General features: G+C 42.8%; 1 protein-coding gene across 2 annotated transcripts in view; it reads right to left on the reverse strand.

Moving 5' to 3' along the window:
* Positions 1 to 16,980, reverse strand: part of RALBP1 (ralA binding protein 1) — a 52,710-nt gene that overhangs the window by 12,496 nt on the left and 23,234 nt on the right. For both annotated transcript variants that reach the window (XM_060118073.1, XM_060118074.1), the window contains exons 2-6: positions 10,900 to 11,194; positions 8,379 to 8,837; positions 4,591 to 4,940; positions 3,029 to 3,190; positions 1,674 to 1,805 (exon numbers count right to left, since the gene is read on the reverse strand). In XM_060118073.1, the coding sequence (XP_059974056.1) occupies positions 1,674 to 1,805; positions 3,029 to 3,190; positions 4,591 to 4,940; positions 8,379 to 8,837; positions 10,900 to 11,143 (1,347 nt within the window). In that variant the 5' untranslated portion in view covers positions 11,144 to 11,194. The remainder of the gene's footprint in view (positions 1 to 1,673; positions 1,806 to 3,028; positions 3,191 to 4,590; positions 4,941 to 8,378; positions 8,838 to 10,899; positions 11,195 to 16,980) is intronic.

The following is a 16,980-nucleotide window of genomic DNA, read 5'->3' on the forward strand; positions in this document are numbered from 1 at the left end:
AGCATCGGGCTTCCCTGGTGGTGCAGTGGTTGAGAGTCCGCCTGCCGATGCAGGGGACATGGGTTCGTGGCCCAGTTCGGGAAGATCCCACATGCCGCCGAGCGGCTGGGCCCGTTAGCCATGGCCGCTGAGCCTGCGCGTCCGGAGCCCGTGCTCCGCAATGGGAGAGGCCACAACACTGAGAGGCCCGCGTACCGCAAAAAAAAAAAAAAAAAGATAGCATCAAGAAACTGGCAAAGTAGAGGTAATCCATCCCTTTCTATATTGGCTCTGGTTTGCTATTTCACAATTCCTTTATCCAAGAGAGATGCAGGAACAAGAGAAAGGAAGCCGAGCCCACGTGAGCCTGTCCTGGGTCAGAGACCCTTCATTAAAGGCTGATGGGCAATGCCACATGGTGGACAGTGACCACAGGAGGACTGGTTGGTCTGTCACTAAAACCTGATTCCAGGCCGAATCATGAAGGGAATAATTAATTAATTAAAAACAGGCACTGGAAGCAAAAGATAGATAATCTGGCAAGTGGGGAAAAAGGAAGAAAAATACGCAGAGGGCGTCTGCTAGTCCTAGAGTGCAGGTGTAGAAACTCCATCACAGCTTCCTTCCTGACAAAGCTATCCCCACATAAGTGCAAACTGCTGCCCTCGAAGCAACATGGGTTGTCTTGTCTTTTAGCAAAACCACAACTGCGACCCACCATGGACCATGCTGTCCCACTCCGACAAATGCTAACTCATGTTCCTTGGAAGTGCTCTTTGGACCCTGGCATTGGATCTGCACATGGGTTGTAAGAGGGTCCAGAGATTTGGGACCTCAGCCTTGGCGTGGCTGGGAAACTCAGAGTCCCAGCACCAAGCAACACACACTAAACTAGAGAGAGACCAACAGTCTGGCTCACGAACCCCAAGCTCATCATGAGACACACGCCACCCTGCCTGTTACCAGGTAAAGAAAGCCCCTCCTGATCTTCGGTACCTCCATGTGTTTCTAAAGAGCTGACTCAAAGCCCTCAAACTCCCCTGCAGTCTTTGAAACATATCACCATCTGACTGCTTCTCACGCCTGGAAACCTGTTCACAGGTACAACCAAGCAGGAAATGACAAAACATCTTTTAGCCAAACAGTCTGTTTAATTAAAAAACTCAACTTTCTAAATTAAATGAAGCATTTCCCTGATACCAAGCTGAAGGATCAATAATCCAGAAGTAGGAACATGTAAACAAATCTCCCATAAGGGAACTTTCCCTCAAAAGGTATTTACACTGGGTTGGCCAAAAAGGTCGTTCAGGGCTTCCCTGGTGGCGCAGTGGTTGAGAGTCTGCCTGCCGATGCAGGGCACATGGGTTCGTGCCCCGGTCCGGGAAGATCCCACATGCCGCGGAGCGCCTCGGCCCGTGAGCCATGGCCGCTGAGCCTGCACGTCTGGAGCCTGTGCTCCGCAACGGGAGAGGCCACAACAGTGAGAGGCCCACGTACAGGAAAAAAAAAAAAAAAAAAAAGGTCGTTCAGCTTTTTTTTTTCCAAACAAAAACCCGAACGAACTTTTCAGCCAACCCAATATAAATTGGGTCGTACTTTAAAAAAATAACTTAAAATGCTATATAAAAGATTCCAGTGCACTCTTTTTACATTTCATTATAAACATGATGTGCCAAAATAATAAATTTACTCACTTGTCTTTTAGCTTCTCTCAGTTTTCTTTTGAGGGCTGTCAAAATTCTTTGTACTTCCCATAATCTTTCCTCTTTAGATAAATCCTTTATCCCACCCTGAAGATCTCGATGTAAACAGTTCAAAAGAAACTCCTAGAAAGTAACACACCACACACTGTATAGGATTCCATGTCTTGTCATCTTAAAATAAAACCACATGCAATTTCTAAAAATGCAGAATCAACTACTTTTCAATTATCATTAAAAAAATGACATAATGGGGCCTCCCTGGTGGCGCAAGTGGTTAAGAGTCCGCCTGCCGATGCAGGGGATACGGGTTCGTGCCCCGGTCTGGGAGGATCCCATATGCCGCGGAGCGGCTGGGCCCGTGAGCCATGGCCGCTGGGCCTGCGCATCCGGAGCCTGTGCTCCGCAACGGGAGAGGCCACAACAGTGAGAGGCCCACATACCGCAAAAAGAAAAAAAAAAAAAAAAAAAAAATGACATAATGCACGAATTGTTTTTTCAAGGCTATGACTGAAAAATCATCTTTATTTTTTCTGCCTGAGCATTGGGCTCTAATCCATCAATTTACAATGGTTCCCAGTAGTCCATTCACATCCCTTCCTCCAACACATCAACTACTAAGAAACGGGAGCTCAGAGCAGACAAAAGGGAAGAAAGGCAAGCAGGGATTTGATAACTTGTATGCAAACAAAAGATGTAATAATTATCAAATGTAAGTAAACGTCTTAGCCTTGAATTTCTTATTGAGCTTGCCAAACACACACAACCAAATGGCACTGTTTCAGTAGCACAGTGGGAAAACAAAGGATTTGGGGTCAAATCCTGGCTCTTCAGCTTAGTCATCAGGTGACACAGCATAAGTTATTTAACTTCTCCAAATTTCATTATTCTTATCTGTAAAATAAGGCCAATAAAGCAACCTTGTCCAGATAAGCTAACATTTTTGGACTGCTTACAACATACCTGGCACCATGGTGAACGCCTTTAACACATTATTTAATTTAAGGTTATCTTCAATCAAACCTAGAGAGGACTCAGTTTTACATGCAACCCCCGAGGCTTCAGGAGGTGAAGCAACGTGCCTAATTAGGAGCGGAGCAAGAGTTTAAGCCAGGTCTTCTGACTCCCAAACCTGTGCTCTGTCCACTACGATGTTCTGCCGCAACTGGCAGGACATAGTGCCAGATGGGAAGTTCTGGCTTCAGTGTGCCATGAAGAGTGTGCCTGACACAGCTCCAGACACTCAGGAAGTGTTCAAGGAACAGGAGGCCATCGTCCTCAGCACTGCAGTCTCCCACAGGGTCAGAGCGAGGGCTGGCTCTGGGGGCCGGGAGGGGGGCTGCACGCACCTGTCTTCTTATCTCCTCCTTGATGCTCTCCTGGGTCTCAGGCAGTGTGGGCATCGTGGCCATGTTAGACCATCGCAGAGGTTTCGTCACTTGCTTCAGTGTCACATTTCCGAAAAGCTCTTGCACGTGTGTGAAAAACACATATAGGACACGATTGCTAATCTAAAAAAAAAAAAAAAAAAAGAAAAGATTTGCAAGAAAAATATTAAAATTATCATTTCATTTCATTTGTGTGTCTGTTGCCTAAGTGCATCCTCAGTAGGGACTAGACATGTTTTGCTAATTAGTCCAATTTAAAGAAGAGAATGAGAAAGTATGGACTCAGCACTATGAGGAACTGCGGGGAAAAAGCCAAGAAATGGATGCAGAGGCCAATGATCATCAATCTGTTCTGTTTTAGCACCATAACATTAACTGATTTTTTAAATCTTGTGTTCTTTATTTTCAAGTTACTGTGATATATTTTAACACATGCAACTGGATCTACTAAGGAACAAAGGAGCCTGCAGCTGCAGAGCTGGGCTGAGTGTGGTAGTGGGGGCTCCAGAGACGAATGCTTCTGGGCAGACTCCAGAGCCCGTGTTTAAATAGATGCTCCAATGCTAAGAGACCAGGAAGTTAGGCTGGCTAAAAAGCTAATAAAAGAAATTATTTCCTACCTAACACTTATTCTGATAACACACCTGAATCTTCTGTGATACCTACACCCCTACTACTATTATATTAAGTAACAATGTAATATTTACCAAATTCTGAAAACTTGACTAATATGAAATTTGAGAAACATTTTGCTTCCAAAATATAATCAACAAGCAATAAAGGAATCTTCAGTGAAAGAAAATACACTCTTATATGTAACGGTGTGTTATAACAGTGACCAATAATAACCTGGTATATTGGCCAAAAAGGCTTAAAATAAAAACCATAACCCCATCTCATGTTTTGCCCTTTGTTTTTGGCCTGAGTGAAATATCAGTAACTCCAATTAAAGGAAAACACATGCTCTACGCAAGCACCAAGTGAGCAGCAGAAAACGAAGGCCAGGAATGTATGTTGTAAAGAGACACCGATAGCACACCACCCACCTCTCTGAAACGCCTCCTCAGATGAAGATTCTGTAAAATACTCTATCTGCACCTCTTCATCAAGTCCTCAGGTCAAACCCCTGACCACATGAATAACGTTAGGCCCCCTTGAGCCTGAGTCTGTATGTGTGTGTGATATGACTAAGCAGTAACGCTCTTTGATGAAGTAACTGAAATCCTTAAAACACTACAGATGAACTGTAACTGCAGGAACCTCGGGTTCCTCTTCCACTAAGGACATGTCACTGTCATCAGGAACTGCTCACAAACCACACCAAAGGCTGGACAATATTCAAATTTCACAGCCACAGCTAAAAGGCCAACATGCTCATTACCTTACATGCCAACACTGTCCACACTGTGAAAGAAAAAGGCCAACATTCAGGCTAACCCCTTACCCACCGTTCCTGGTTCACTGCTTGGTATGTGACTCAGCAACAGGAAACCCTCCCTGCATCCCCAGGGCCGGCCGTGTACCTGGACAGTCGGGCTGAGCACTATAGAAATGTTCTGGATGTTCATTTTTGTTTCCAGCTCCTTGGCGATAACGTGGTCCATGTGCACGATCAGCCAGGAGACCAGCAGACGGTTACACTCGGGCAGCTCCTCCAGCAGGTGCTGGAACTCCTGCACCTTCTCGCCCTCCGAGCTCCGCCCACAAGCCTCTTCAAAGCGGGGCAGCAGCTCCTTGGTCAGCAGGTTCTCGGGCAGGTCCCGCAGGTATTGCTTCAGCAAACTGGCTACAGTGTTAGGCTCATACTCTTCCAAGTTTGGAGACTCCTCTCTGTCATAGGCTGCTTTCAGCTCATCCACCTTGGATTTAATTCCTTAGAATATTCGAATTCAAAAGAGAAAGAAAGTATCAAGAAAAAAAAAAAATCAAACACACAGCTTTTTTCCCCCGTGTGCCTACCCCTGGGGGAGATCAGAGAAGGGCCATCCTGACCATATGAAGTGTTAATCTGCACACGGTTCATACAATTCCTCCATTAAAGCAGATAAAAGACTACACTTAGAGGATGAATTTAACCAAAAGCTAAATGATAATGGACAAACTCAATACTCAAAACAAAAGTCAGAGTAACCACAGAAACATCAAGCAAATATGCCAATCGATTCAGGGAAAAAAATTGTTTTTTATTTAAAGATAGGTAGGTAAAAATTCAGGCAAAAATTAACTACAATCCAAGCATATGCCTTGTTCTACATGAGCGGCCAACTGCTTTTCCTAACTAGTCACAAGACTGACAACATAAAATACAACTCAGTACATACAAGCACGTTGCAAAAAGTTGTGGGTGACTACTCTTTTATAAGTAAAAATTTTATCATAAATGCAAAAGGTGAGTTCACTATCTAAACAAACTCTTTGATAATTATTCATTACATAATACCCATCTAATTTCTAAGTTTAAGTTCTTTACATGTTTTCTTAATCTGAAACAGGGTTAGAATAAAAGAAAAGTGAAATTTTGGGTTACTAAAATCGAATTGTTTTGCTTTTCTTACTGGACAGAAACACACACAAATGTTTTTCAGACACTAAGTACTTTAGATTTTTAGTCCAATGTGCATTTAAGTGACATAATTCAGTGACGCTGATTGCTCATGAGAACACAAGGTAGCTTTCTGTTGTTTTCAATACTTAAAACTTTAGGCCAACACAACAGAATACTATTCAGCTATAAAAAAGAATGAAATCCTGCCATTTGCAACAGCATGGATGGACCTAGAGGGTGTTACGCTACGTGAAATAAGTCAGAGAAAGACAAAATACTTCATATGTAGAATCTAAACAAATAAAACAAACTATATTTTGAATATAACAAAAAAGAAACAGACTCACAGATACAGAGGACAAACTAGTGATTACCAGAGGGGAAAGGGGAGGGGTGAGGGGCAAGTGAAGGGTAGGGGATTAAGAGGTACAAACTACCATGTATAAAATAAATAAGCTACAAGAATATATTGTACAGCACAGGGAATATAGCCAATATTTTAGAACTATAAATGGAGTATAACCTTTAAAAATATTGAATCACTATGCTGTATCCCTGAAACTTAAATAATTTTGTACATCAACTATACATCAATTTAAAAAAAACTTGAGGCCAATTATTGGAAACAAGCCACAAACTAAGGCGGACAGATTGTAATGGTAAACACAAACACTCGAGTGTCACCTAGTCTGAGCAGCATTTTACAATCAATAGTGCTTACATCTGGGCTCTGACATTCCTTATGTGAAAACCTTTTAATGCCATCACAATAAATCAGTAACTTAATCTAGCACTGACAAAATGAAGTCAACAACTCCAAATAGGAGATAATAATATGAATCTTATTTTTGTGTAATCTTTATTTTGAGGCGGAAAAGTTAGAAAATAATTCCTTTTTTTTTTTTTTTTTTACTTTTACGAGTAAAACATGGTGTGTGGTAATTTTAATTGAAATTCTTGACGAAGACCTCCTCTCTCTCTCACATACATTTTATAGATTTGTAAATTTCCCCCAACAGTGCCTGCCCAGAAAATTGCACAAGTGAAAAGTGCACAAATTTCCAGGTACAGAAAGAGCATACGCAAAATCATAGATTAGCTTTAAAACTGGAACTTATATATGGATAAGTGAGAATCAGAGTTCTCCACCAGAAAACAATACTGTTAGCATTCAAAAAGAAAAGTCACAGCCATAAACTCTGTAGTCCAGAGTGCTGAATGCAGCATTTTGCCAGAGCTTCAAAAATAAATACAAAATTGATCAAAGCAGCAGCTTGGCCTCTAAGGAGCCAACAACCAAAGGAGCAGCTCAGTTTGAACACTGTGACACGTGAATTCAGAGAAGGAGTCCCACACCTCCGACTCCAAAAGAATGCAAACATCAAAAATAGGTAAAAGATTGGGCTTCCCTGGTGGCGCAGTGGTTGAGAGTCCGCCTGCCGATGCAGGGGACACGGGTTCGTGCCCCGGTCCAGGAAGATCCCACATGCTACAGAGCGGCTGGGCCCATGAGCCATGGATGCTGAGCCTGCGCGTCCAGAGCCTGTGCTCCGCAACGGGAGAGGCCACAACAGTGAGAGGCCCACATACCGCCAAAAAAAAAAAAAAAAAAAAGATCAAAGACAAAAGAATCCTTTGAACAAAGCTGTAGGAACTCTTCAGAGAAACTTTCACGTATAACAAAATTTCTTCACACCTATCAAAATCACGTGAGAGAAGCAGCTATGTTAGTACTGTGTAGATCTTTAAAAATCCATCATAAATTTTTCTTAAAAGGCAAGTTTCAAATTCATTTAAATGTGTTTATTTTTATGTAACTAAGGACTTATAAATTCAAATTCAGTGCCTAATTCATTTATCTTATTTTCTATAAAATAGTAGCATTTTAGCCAAAACACTCTTAAATGATAACATGTTACCTGTGGGATTATGTAAAGGTCTCCCCAGTGATCAAACATGTTGGCCCTTTCTTAACAAAGCTTAAATATCAAATCCACCTTCTAGAAATGTGCATGAACCAATTAAATGGAAAAACTAAATCTAGTCTCTTTATTCTAAATGTGTATGATTTAACTCATCATGAAATATGCATGAGCAACAGTGAATGTTATAGCCTCAAGGTCCAGGACCAAGACACTGAACCATGGGAACATGATGACAACAGCACGGATGCCACACAGGTCAGGACTTGCATCCTACACCAACATGAAGCCACCCTGCTCTGTAAGAAACAGAGTCTTCTACTTTAGACAGCATGCATTTTCCTTGATTTTAGACACCCAATATGAATTACTTTCCTGCCAGTATGAAATGTAAGTTTTCATACACACAGAACATAGAGAAATGGAACCTCAACTTCACTAATGCACATAAGAGCCGCGCCTGGACACAGAGGTATCCACATCTGGGACCTAAACATTTAGCAAGAACATTGTGCATCCCTCAGCTGAACTCAGGAAATACTTAAACGACTGTCAGTAACTGTGTCTTGTGGCCAAGAAGCATCCTAAACCCAGATGTCCTTCCTCCCTGCTGACCACCCTCCAATGCCCAGCCTCACGGAGGCACCCAGGTGAGGGGCACCCCCCCACACACACACACACACAGAGCGTGGGGGTCTTTGTTCAACGGGAAGGATCAAGGAAATGAATGAGGTTTAGGACCTGTGTCACAATTTTCCTCCCAAGTGAGTATTGTTCCCTTCCTTTGAAAAGTGGAAGTGAAGCTAATCTTTATAAACCAGTACATGTGGCACAAGCCCCATACCTGACACTCTGTAGATGCCTTCACACTTCATGCCATGCTTCTCCACATAATCCACACACTCCCGGAAGACGGCCGGCAGCCGAACACCATCGTACATCATGGTCCTCTCCACTGCATCAGCCAGAGGAATCCCAAAGATGGGTTTGAGATTCGGGACATCTATCTGAGGCACCTCTGGCTCCTGAATTGGCTTCTTCTTTTTCTTCTTTTCCTTCCACTGTTTAACCACGTCAGCTGCTGTCAAGTCTTTTGACTTTTTCTCTTTATGTTTTTCCTCTTTGTGTTTTTCTTCTTTATGTTTTTCCTCTTTGGGTTTCTCTTTTATTTTAAAATCCTTCTCTTTCTTTTTAGAAAAGCTGGGCTTCTTGAAAACATGGATCCCCTTGGACCTCTTCATTTTGGAAGGACTTTCGGCTTCATCTCCAGAGCTATCTTCCTGAAAGGCGGCATAGCCTTCAGCTGCCAAAGAAATGCAGGGAGCATGAGTCAGGTGTCTGCTGAATGTCAAACTGTCCATTTTCAATGTCTGAAAACAGGACAAAGAAGTGCCACCTGGCCCTAGCTACCTAGCTTTTCATGCCATGGCCAAGCCCTCCTGGTACTCTCAGCAATTCGTTCAACGGCTTCCCAGCTAAAATGAGGCGTTGCCGTGACGTCTCCTGACCACAAGAGGGCGACGAGCAGAGAGCCAGTAACCCTTGCAACTGGTTTTATTTTATACACACATGCAATTGGAATTTTTGCAAACCAAATTATTATAAATAATCATTTATTATCTTAATTTATGTATTATCTACACAGAGGGCTAATGGAGAGAATCCCTATATAATGCACAGCATTCTTTCATCAGCTGAATAAGGCCCCTCTAACTTACACTCTACTTAGCTTAGGTTTCTTCATATTTGGTTCCTATAATGTGAAGCAATCTCCAGTCATGACACGAAATGCACTACTGTTCAGACGCTCCCGTCATCCCCATCACACTTTGCACTCCTGTCTCCAGCTGTTAAGTTCTTTTTTTTTTATTAGTTTCTGCTTTATAACAAAGTGAATCAGTCATACATATACATCTGTTCCCACATCCCTTCCTTCATGCATCTCCCTCCCTCCCACCCTCCCTCCAGCTGTTAAGTTCTTTCTGCAGATGGCAGCTGGGACTGAAGCCTCATTTGGGGAGAACAGAACCAGGAAACTCCCTAATCTTGGGATGGTGGCCACTTCCCTGCGTCAGAAGCCCTGGTTTCACACTGATAACTGCTTAGTATCAATATTAGAGTTATCCTTGTTTGGTTTCACTGTTCTTTTTTTTTTTTTTTAACATCTAAAACTCTCCTTTTCTTTAGCCAACTACCTCACAAGCTATTTTATAACAAAAATGAAAGGTATTGCATACGTTTCCCTCTAATTAAAGTACCGATACTACAAACCCCACACCAACCAGAATGGCCAAAGTCTTAAGGGCATAATACCATGACAGAAAGCAACTGGAGTTCTCAGACACCACTGGTGGGAGTGTCAACTGGTACAGCCACTCTGGAAATTGTTTTGCAGGATCTACAGATACTGAAATGAGCACGGCCTGTGAGCAATTCCACTCCCAGGCACACACACAACAGAAATGCATAAACTTGAACAATGACGTTCACAGAAGCACGATTCATAACACACACTGAAGACAACCCAAATGACCAATAACAGTAGAATGGAAAAATAAATTCTAGTATATTAGTGCAAAATCCAGCAATAAAAATGAACAAATTACTGCCGTATGGAATAACACGGATGAATCTAACAAACATAACACTGGGCAAAAGAAACTACCCACAAAAGGAAACCTACTTCCATGTACAAAAGTCCAAAATCAGGCAGTGTCCAGATGTGCTGGGCATTCCCTCTGAAGGAGCAACAGGCAATTTCTAGGATGCTGATAAGGCTCTATTTCCAGAGCCTTGTACAATAAGTAATTAGCACAGGTGTATCCGTTTGTGATTCATCAAGTTGTACACAATTTGTGCATTCTATCCAAATGTTATGCTTCAAATACAAATTAACTTAAAAATACCGTGAAACTAAAATCACACTTACTTAAAATAACTCACCTGATTTGCTTTTAACATGCTAAAAAGCTATGTCTAAACGATTCATCCTTACAGAACAGGAATCATAAATGGAATGCATGGTGGCATTTGCTTAAGAAAACGAATACATACTTTTTTCACCATGTACCCCAACTGGCCTACACAACCTCGCCAAGAGAGTAAGACTGTATAAGGACAAAATTTCAATATTTACTTTTATTTAAAATTTAAGAAACCTCCACCAGAAAACTTCACCATTTCTGGAAATTCAGTATTTTTATTTGTGAGAATAACACCCTAAAATACAAAAACTGAGATGCAGAAAAATAAAGAAAATATAAAACAAGAGTCTTTGGATATATTTCTACAAGATAGCAGGTACACATGATGAAAGTAGAAATTTATCTAAACTTTAGCTACAGCACAGAGAAAATGGCACTTACTCCTTTTTTCCTTTTTCTTAAATTTTCCTTTTTTCTTCCCATGGTCCTTCTCATCATCAGACACTATATCGGGAGGCTCGTGGAGGCTGTCATGGGGAGGCGAGGGCTCGCCCGTGCGGTACAATCCAGGAAACTTAGTGGGGCTGATCTCCTCAGAGCTGGGGGTGCGGGTGAGCCCACTGCCATGCTCCACCCTGCGGTGCTCACCAGGGCTGCTGGTGGGGGGCAGGAAGCACTCGGTCATGCTGCCTCCCTGACGACAGTGAGGAGGGCGTCTGTTACCTGCCCATCACCCCTGCAGAGGGAGAGAGCACATCACAGTCACCCAACGACCACCAAGACACAAGGGCGCCACACACACACACAACACAGCAACTAATCTTGCATTTACAAATCAAAAATATTTTTCTTCACAACCCCCCTTTAAAAATAATTGTTCATTTTGTCATCTCAAGTTACATTCATGCACCACACATTTCGCTTCTCAAAGAGTTGGTTGAAAGCACTGGATCTTCAAGTGTGAAAAAAATGAACCAAATGAAAGTGGGTTCTTAAAGTAGGACACAGAGTTTCCTCTCAAAAAGAACCCACCATTGTAATGGGCTTCATTTTGGATTGCTATCCAACATAAAATCCTAATTTTTTTAAAATTATGGCCAAACAACCATGAATAATAAATTAAGAAGACTGTTAATATAACTACACATGAATAGCTCAGTATCAAAATTTACAAAACAATTAAAGTGATATATACAGATCATTAGCCGTAGTTCTGTACTGCACTGGACAATTCATGTTGATAACAGCTATTTTATCTTGGACTGGAATTACGTTGAAAGAAACAATGGAACCCTCATTTGCTCAGTGCTAAAATACACACACAATAGTTTCGCTAGAATGGACACTACAAAGGACAAATGCGGATAAACAACAAGGTCCTACTGTACAGCACAGGGAACTGTATTCAATATCCTGTGGTAAACCATAATGGAAAAGCATATGAAAAAGAATGTGTATATATATGTATAACTGAGTCACTTTGCTCTACAGCAGAAATTAACACAACATTGTAAATCAACTATACTTCAATAAAGAATTTAAAAAAATAATTAAAAAATCCAAAGGACAAATGTAAGAAAAGTCCAAGATTTGTTTGCATTTTTTTCTTCATTAGACAGATGGTACACAGTACTGTGTTTAAAAGTTACTTGGATTAGTTCTTATTCCTCTTTAATGTCTTCATGATATTAATTTGAAAAACTATTAGAATCACTTGTTTCTCTTTGCACTCACTTTTAAGGTGATTTTGCAATTTTAAAAATCCACAAACACAAGTGATAAGACTGCTATTTGTGACCATAAACAAAGTCAAAACACAAACAGATGTGAAGAAAATGTGTAAATTATGAGCTAATTTCTCTAAAAAGCAAAGAGTTCTCACAAATCAAGACACCTACACAAAGAATGTAAAGCAGTTCATAGAAAAATGACTAATATCCACATGAAAGTAATGTTCAAGTACAATTACAATTTTAAAAACAAAACAATAAGTTACCATTTTTCTAACATCAGACTGGCAAAGAACAAAAAAGGTGATTAATACCAAGTGTTGGTAAGGATGTAATCAAACATTTGGGAGAATATCCACTGACAGCTGAAGCGCAAACTAGCACAGTCTTTTTTGAAAAGCAATTTGGCAATATCTATCAAAATTTTATTTTTTAATTAATTAATTTATTTTTGGCTGTGTTGGGTCTTTGTTGCTGTGTGCAGGCTTTCTCTAGTTGTGGCGAGTGGGGGCTACTCTTCGTTGTGGTGTGTAGGTTTCTCATTGCGGAGGCTTCTCGTTGCAGAGCATGGGCTCTAGGTGCGTGGGCTCAGTCATTGTGGCTTGTGGGCTCTAGAGCGTTGTGGCGCACAGGCTTAGTTGCTCTGCAGCATGTGGGATCTTCCCGGACCAGGGCTCGAACCCGTGTCCCCTGAATTGGCAGGCGGATTCTTAACCACTGAGCCACCAGGGAAGTCCCTATCAAAATTTTAAACGTGCTCTCTTTGATCCAAGAATTCCTCTTTTTAGGAACTTACCCTTCAGATATACTTTTACAAGAATTCAAAGATGTGTACATGAAAATACACGTTTTAGCACTGTGACAGCAAAAACAACATAATCTAAACGGCTATCAATGGAAGATCAGTTAAATTATGATTGATCCAAATAATGGAATATAAACTCACACACATGCAATTTCTGAAATAGTTAACAACTGTTAACTCTTGGAAGTTGTAAAAGGGGAGGGAGAGAAAGATTTCTTTATTTTTTATTTTATCCTTTCTACATATTTTGAGCCTTACCATGCCCATCTATTACTTGTATTACTATTACTGGGTTTTTTTTTAAACGAACAGGCCACTTTTTTTAGTCTCATAAAAATTGTGTTTTTGACAATATTTAATAGTGTGGGGAAGGCAATTTTATTTATAGCACAATATCAATTTTTAAATAAACATGCAAAAAACTGTAAGAACAAGGGAACTTTAAAAATAATTATCTGTGAATTATAAGATTATAAGTGATCTTTTTACTTTTCTGCATTTCATAAGTTTTCTACCCAGTATACATTACTGCTTGTCTAATCAGGAAAAACATTAAACAGGAGAAATTCCATCAAAGTAGCTGTAAGCATCACTGTAATTTTTTAGGTTTTCTTCATGGGTCCTGACTTTGGCTACTATTTTTCCAAAGTACATTCTATTTTTCCCTTAATTGAAGAGATGGTTTTGACCATCCCAGGTTTGAGAGTTTAAAGAGAGCCAAGATCCCACCAGCCTATCAGTTACACATCACAGGTGAGGAAACTGAGGTCCAAAGACACGGGAAGCCAAAGCACAGGTGCGGGGAAGGAGCATAGCTCGACACAGACAGACCACTGACGGGCATCCTGTCCCCATGGACCCATGTCGTACGCCTCCCTGCATGCTGTCTTCCTCATGCCCTGGAACCCAGCCCTCCTTCCAGGATCTTTGCAGGGCCAATTCATACTCGTCTTTTAACATTAAGCCTGCAGATGGGCAAAAGGAATCTTTCTGGAGTGAGGAAAACGGTCTAGATTTGACTGTGGTGATGGTTACAAACCGTAAATTGACATTTTAAGTGGGTGAATCTTATGGTATGTAAATTATACCTAAAAAAAACTGTTTTAAAAAAAGGATCAAGTACCAGTCACGCTTTCTCCAGGAATCCCCCCTCATGCCCACCCCGCCCAGTCTAAGCCATGCCCCCTTCCTGTGCACGCAGAATCCGCGGAGCACACCTCCAGCGCTGCACAGGCCTTGCTGGGCTTTAATGACCTGTGCGCACAGGGCCGTCTTGCCCAGTAATTCGCGAGTCCTAGCATTTCACACACAGCACAGGCTGCACAGGAAGTAGTCATATGTTTGTTTACTTAACAATCTAATTAGTCTCTTCTATGTTCTCAACAGGCTGTGTCGGCTAACGACACAAAGATGAGAAGAAATGAACCAGCCCTTAGCCTCAACTTTTTTTTTTTTTTTTGCGGTACGCGGGCCTCTCACTGTTGTGGCCTCTCCCGTTGCGGAGCACAGGCTCAGCGGCCATAGCTCACGGGCCCAGCCGCTCCGCGGCATGTGGGATCTTCCCGGACCGGGGCACGAACCCATGTCCCCTGCATCGGCAGGTGGACTCTCAACCACTGCGCCACCAGGGAAGCCCCCTTAGCCTCAACTTTTAATTACAGAAACAAAGAAAGGAAACCCACATTTTATTTGAGTTCCTGTGGCTTCAGGAACTTTCATATACATTAACTAACCTTATATGTCCTGCGAGAAAAGTGTTTTTCCATGTTTACAAACTGCAGAACTAAGGCTCAGAGAAGTGAAGTAACTTACCCTATGCCACACAGCAAGAGATAAAACTGGGATCTGCTTGACTCGAAACACACATTCTTTCCAGTAACCTGCCCTCTACACACACACACAAGAGGGCACACTTATGCCAGGAGGAGCAGGGCATTACAGACACAAGCAGAAATGTGGGGCTTGTTATGAGAATGGCAAGAAGACAAGTCTGATGGGAGCAGTTTCACGAAAAAGCAACAGAAAAGACACTGAAAGACAAGGTGGCTCTGAACTGAGAGCCAACTGGAGCCAAGCTGAAGGGCTCAGGCACCATGCGTGGGTCATCACCAAGTCCAAGGCCAGGAAGTGACAACACTGGGGCTAAGAGGAATGAGGGCAGGACCGCGAGCAACAGAATGCCGGGCAGGTTCGGACCATTCCCAGCTCTGTGCTGCTGCAGCAGCTGGTGACTTACAGTTCAGTCTCCACAATGAACTGACAAAGAAGAGAGTTTTGTTCAAGACGCACTGAACAGATTATCTTGCAAAAACTACTCCAGAGAAATAGCTGTTGACCTGACTCAGCCACAGTTGGAAGGAAAGGAAGGGGAGCGGCTATCGGCACACAGGAAGGAGTGAGGCCCTAGTAGAGGGCGATTTCAGAGGAAAGAACACGCTGGCGCTGGGACAGTTCTGAGCACTGGAGAGCCACAGCAAGCCTGAACCTCGCTGAATAAGAGGGCAGGAGAGGGAGGCCTCGAATGGTCCACAGTAAATTTCAGCATAAGTAGCCAAAGGAAATAAGATAAAACAAATTAAAAAATTAGAAATTCCTACTCCTGAGGCAAAAGGGGAAATGATGTAAACTTGTAAACATTTAAGAAAGGATACGTATCCCTATTCCTCCTGGTGAACACAGCTAAGAGAAGACAACAGACTGACAGGTAGAGCAAGAAGGCAGACAGGCTAGGGACCTCGGGATCCGAGGACCAACACTGGTCCCTGAGTTTTCTTTTTGTCTCTACACCGCTGACTTACAGCAAAAGAAGCCAGACAGACGGGCGGGCTCAGATAAAAACAACAACAGAAGCCTGCCCTCTCCAGCCGAACCACCAGAAAGGGACAGCTCTGCCAGACAGAAAACTTTCAGATAACAGTGGTCTACTCCAGCCAAACACCACAGAAAAGTAATCAGGACAGCATGGTACTGGAGCAAGGACAGACAGACAGGTTAGAAGAACAAAACAGAAAATTCACAGGGACTCACATGTACACAGTCAACTGGTTGTCAACAAAGGTTCCACAGGAATTCAGGGGGAAAGGCAAGTCTTCAACAAGTGGCATGGATAACCATGTGGGGAAGAGAGGTGGTCAGCTCCTCCATCACATCACCCACAAAGTGTAATTCATGATAAATCACAGACACGAGACTTAACTGCTAAAAACTGTAAAACTTCTAAAATAAAACATATTTTTGAGAACTTGGGAGAAGAATATCCCAGACAGGACCAGAAAGCATAACTATAAAATTAAAAATTGACAAAGTAGACTTTTTAACAGAAGCAAACACTTCTGCTCAAAAGACACTATGGGGACTTCCGGATAAGATGGCGGAAGAGTAAGACGCGGAGATCACCTTCCTCCCCACAGATACACCAGAAATACAGCTACACGTGGAACAACTCCTACAGAACACCTACTGAACGCTGGCAGAAGACCCCAGACCTCCCAAAAGGCAAGAAACTCCCCACATACCTGGGTAGGGCAAAGCGGAGAGATTCCCGCACAGAGGAGCGGTGCCGAGCGGCACTCACCAGCCCGAGAGGCTTGTCTGCTCCCCCGCCGGGGCGGGCGGCGCTGGAGCTGAGGCTCGGGCTTCGGTCAGAGCGCAGCGAGAGGACTGGGGCTGGCAGCGAGAACTCAGCCTGAAGGGGGCTAATGTGCCACAGCTAGCCGGGAGGGAGTCCAGGAAAACTCTGCAGCTGCCGAAGAGGCAGGAGACTTTTTCTTCCCTCTTGGTTTCCTGGTGCGCGAGGAGAGGGGATTAAGAGCGCCGCGTAAAGGAGCTCCAGAGACGGGCGCGAGTCGCGGCTGAAAGCGCGGAGCCCAGAGACGGGCGTGGGACGCTGGGGCTGCTGCTGCCGCCGCCAAGAAGCCTGTGTGCGAGAGCAGGTCACTGTCCACACCGCCCTTCCGGGAGCCTGTGCAGCCTGCCACTGCCGGGGTC

Source organism: Mesoplodon densirostris, chromosome 15, assembly GCF_025265405.1.
Source record: "Mesoplodon densirostris isolate mMesDen1 chromosome 15, mMesDen1 primary haplotype, whole genome shotgun sequence".
In the NCBI taxonomy this organism is placed as follows: Eukaryota; Metazoa; Chordata; class Mammalia; order Artiodactyla; family Ziphiidae; genus Mesoplodon; species Mesoplodon densirostris.